This window comes from Sinocyclocheilus grahami, unplaced genomic scaffold (assembly GCF_001515645.1).
Source record: "Sinocyclocheilus grahami isolate Dianchi unplaced genomic scaffold, SAMN03320097.WGS_v1.1 scaffold677.1, whole genome shotgun sequence".
Lineage (NCBI taxonomy): Eukaryota > Metazoa > Chordata > Actinopteri > Cypriniformes > Cyprinidae > Sinocyclocheilus > Sinocyclocheilus grahami.
Genome location: NW_015505856.1, coordinates 69,245 through 73,056, shown reverse-complemented (window position 1 = coordinate 73,056; position 3,812 = coordinate 69,245). Strand labels below are relative to the sequence as shown.

Genomic DNA, 3,812 nt, shown 5'->3' with positions numbered 1-3,812 from the left:
GCAAGTCTTGTGTTTGGGTGTTTCTGGAATGCAGTGGTTAGTGCAAAAGTGGTGCAATGAAGCACCAGCAGTGAACTGGTGTCAGGGTCATGGACACCCAAGACTCACTGATGAAAGCTTACAATGTGCACAAACTGCAGTATGGAGCAGATTAAGAAGTTTGCTTTGTCTGATGAGTCACAATTTCTTTTAGATCAGGTGGACGGCCGGGTGCTTGTGTCGTTTATCTAGTGAAGAGATGGCAGCAGGATGCACTATGGGAAGAAGGCAGGGTGGTGAAGGCAGTGTTATGATCTTGGAAGTGTTCTACTGAGAAACCTTACGTCCTGGCATTCATGTAGACGTTACATTACAGTACCAACTACCTAAAGATTGATGCAGAGCGCCTACAGCCCTTCATGGCAATGGTGTTCCCTGATGGCAGTGGCCTCTTTCAGCAGAATAATGCTCACTGCCACACTGCACACATTGATCAGAAATGGTTTGAAGAACATGAAGAGTTCAAGATGTTGCCCTGGCCACCAAATTCCCCAGATCTCAATCCGACTGAGCATCTATGGGATGTGCTGAACCAACAGATCCGATCCATGGGACTCCACCTTCACAACATGTAGGACTTAAAGGATCTGCAGCTAATATCCTGGTGCCAGAACCCACAGAACATGTTCAGAGGTCTGTTGGAGTCCATATTCATGCTATTTTGGCAGCACAAGGGAGGCCTACATGATTTTAGGCAGCTGATTTTAATGTTGTAGCTGATCAGTGTAGAAGTAATAATGTTTACAACATAATAATTACTTTATAATATAATAAGTGTACTACTATTATTATTATTACCATATAATATTAGGATTCCGCTTTTAATTTACTGGTTTCTTTTGCTATGTTGATACTACGTTATTATTATTTTACAATGTAGGCTTTGTAGTGTTGGTAGTGCACTACACACTCTTTGTCATTTAACAGTATGTATAGCTCTTGTCCAATTAAAATGCAATATTCTTTTTTACCAAATACAAGTGTCTTTGGCTTATGTAAGAAATAATATTACATAATATTATACAATTAATATCTACATAATCATCATCAACAACAACAGTAGTAGTAACTGCATGAATATTTATATCTAGTGCATTAGGTAGGTAGTTTAAGACCTTTTTAAATGCGATATAGATTTTGAAAAATGTACTGTAAAGGAATATCAATGTGTGTTTTTTAATATATTGCAATTATCTCAGTATGACAATGTTTTTGGTTAGTTTATAATGTCACCATTTCTCCTAATGTAAAAATTGTTTTACATTATTACCTCAAGATTTTATTATTTTGAGAAAATTATTACATCCTTATAGAAATATAACCCTTTGACAACAAACTCCCAAGCATCTTATTATTAGAGACTACTAATGTGTATCATCAGCAAATCAGACGCAATTCTAAAATAAACTTTAAACTGTAAAAATTAGATTTGTCTGGGATTTTTTTCGCATCTCTTTGGTCTCTAAAAATTAAACAGCCACTTAATAAAATGTGATTTAAAAAAAAAAAAAAAAAAATTGAATTGATGAAAAAATTTAATTACTTCATTTCTTTGACTGCTTCATTTCCTTCAAAATAATGTAAGCGACTGAATCAGTTAATATGAATGTAAACCTGTGTCAGACAGACAGTTTCTACAGTGTTTGTGTGCTGACTATCACGAGAGTGAACACTTAATCTACAGCTCCAGTAAAGTCAGGTGCTGTTGTGTCCTGTGTATTACATTACATCAGTAGCCACATTTACATGCACTTTACATGTTTGATTTCAGTCGGACTAAACTATTATTCATCTTTTTAAATGTCAGGCAAATGTCAGAATGAAATTGCACCAGTCCGATAATCAGACCTATATAATACGATTATAGTTTTTCTTTGTTCTGCTTGTACATCATACAAGAAAGAGGTAATGTGCTATACTATATTTAAAACTGCAAACATTGGAAGAAATATGGTGATTATTCCTTAAAAAAAAAGATTTAATAAATGTATTATAATAATAATTATTAATTCTTACCTTGACAAGCACATTCTAATGTACAGTAGTAATATATTTCAGTCAAAATCTCTTGAACTTAAAGGTGCAGCAAATGATTTCTGAGAAACGCTGTTGATATTTGAAATGACCAAAACAAACACGCTCCTACCCAAAAGAATCACACCACTATCTTGATAGCTCCGCCCCCTCAAGAGAAATGCTTGTGAAGTGATGCTCAGAGCAGCTCTAAAGATGAAGTTCATGTGTAGTAGTCATCGTGTGTAGTAGTCAATATTGCGATTTCATTAAGTGTACAGTGCTGCTTTTGATTTATTCATCCAAGATTTGCCCAATTCCGTGACATTTGATGTTATACAGTAAATTCCTTTTTTATGTTTTTGTTTTCCAAAAAATAAACTGAAACTTAAAATATGAAAGAAAATGAACAACTAATCGAAATCATTTCTTTGAGACATTCTTTCAAAATGATTTAAGCAATTGAATTAGTTAATATTAAGGTAAAACTGTCATACAGAGAGTTTCTACAGTGTGTTTGTGTTCTGACTATCATGACAGTAGAGCTGTTGTGTCCTGTGTGTTACATCACATCAGTGTGTGCTGAAAACAGACGAACACAATCACACTGTTCACAGAACAAACAATAACCACAGAGAAACAAACACAGAAAGTCTCACCTCAGCTGTGAGATGTAGGGCAGACACTGCAGGAATCCCTTCACTTCACTCTCTTCATCTGTGCAGTCTCTCAGCTCTACTGGTTTCTTCTCTGTTTGGAGTTTCAGCACTTCTAGGAGGATGGAGCTCTTTCTCTCTGAGAGCTTTATTCTCCAGACTGCAGGAGCTGACTGATAAATTGGCTGTAATGCTGGAAGGACACTCCTGTCTGTTTGAGTCTCATAATTCTTCACATGTGAACACAGATCCAGCAGGAAATCACACTGAGCAGCGTGACGGTTAGTATAGTTTTCACTGAAGGGGAAAGATGTGTAGCTGCACACAGATGTGAACAGTTCAGTGTAATTTTCTCCAGTGGTTTTAAACTCTGATGCTGAAACAATCAGATTCACCAGAAATTTGACAGACATGTTCTTCTCATTGCCAACAATTGAATGAAATCTGTGGAGAAACAAATTTAATGATGACTTTAATTTCCATTTTCTGATAATATGACTTATGGCAAGTGATGGATCACTATTTCCTTTATCTTTAAAAAAAAAAATAATAAGATGAGTATATTTATGACAGTACAAGTGTGGGGGCAACATTTGAAGTTCTACTCATAGTTCTACTCACAGCACTATTGGGATCTACACAACTGCATTTCAATTCAGTTTCTGTGATGGTGTAAAAATCAAGTCTACTCTTTGCAATCACAAAAATATTTGGCTGATCAAATGAAATGAGTGGGACTAAACCGAAGAAACCCAGAGTGCTCTCTTCCCTTCAGGGTCTCACCTTAGCCATGAGATATAGGACAGACACTGTACAACATAAGAAAATATTATTCTTTACGGTTTGTTATGTGAATCAGCATGTTGTGTTGCTCTGTTGGGTTTGTTTTGTGTTTTGTGTTATACCATAGTTGGTCTGAACAACTGATTCTGATTGTCTGGCAGGTATGCATTAAAACAGTTTAATGCACAGGAAGTCTAAGTCAGTTTAATCACCATTCTGTATTAATGCACTGCTTTAAGTGAAGTGAAGTGAAGTGACATGTGGCCAAGTATGGTTACCCATACTAGGAATTAGTGCTCTGCATTCAACCCATCCTAAGTG

General features: G+C 35.9%; 1 protein-coding gene across 1 annotated transcript in view; it reads right to left on the bottom strand.

The window, feature by feature from the left end:
* Positions 1-3,812, bottom strand: part of LOC107559181 (uncharacterized) — a 59,314-nt gene that overhangs the window by 15,799 nt on the left and 39,703 nt on the right. Inside the window, exon 19 of the mRNA XM_016242938.1 lies at positions 2,712-3,152. Coding sequence (XP_016098424.1) covers positions 2,712-3,152 — 441 coding nt within the window. The remainder of the gene's footprint in view (positions 1-2,711; positions 3,153-3,812) is intronic.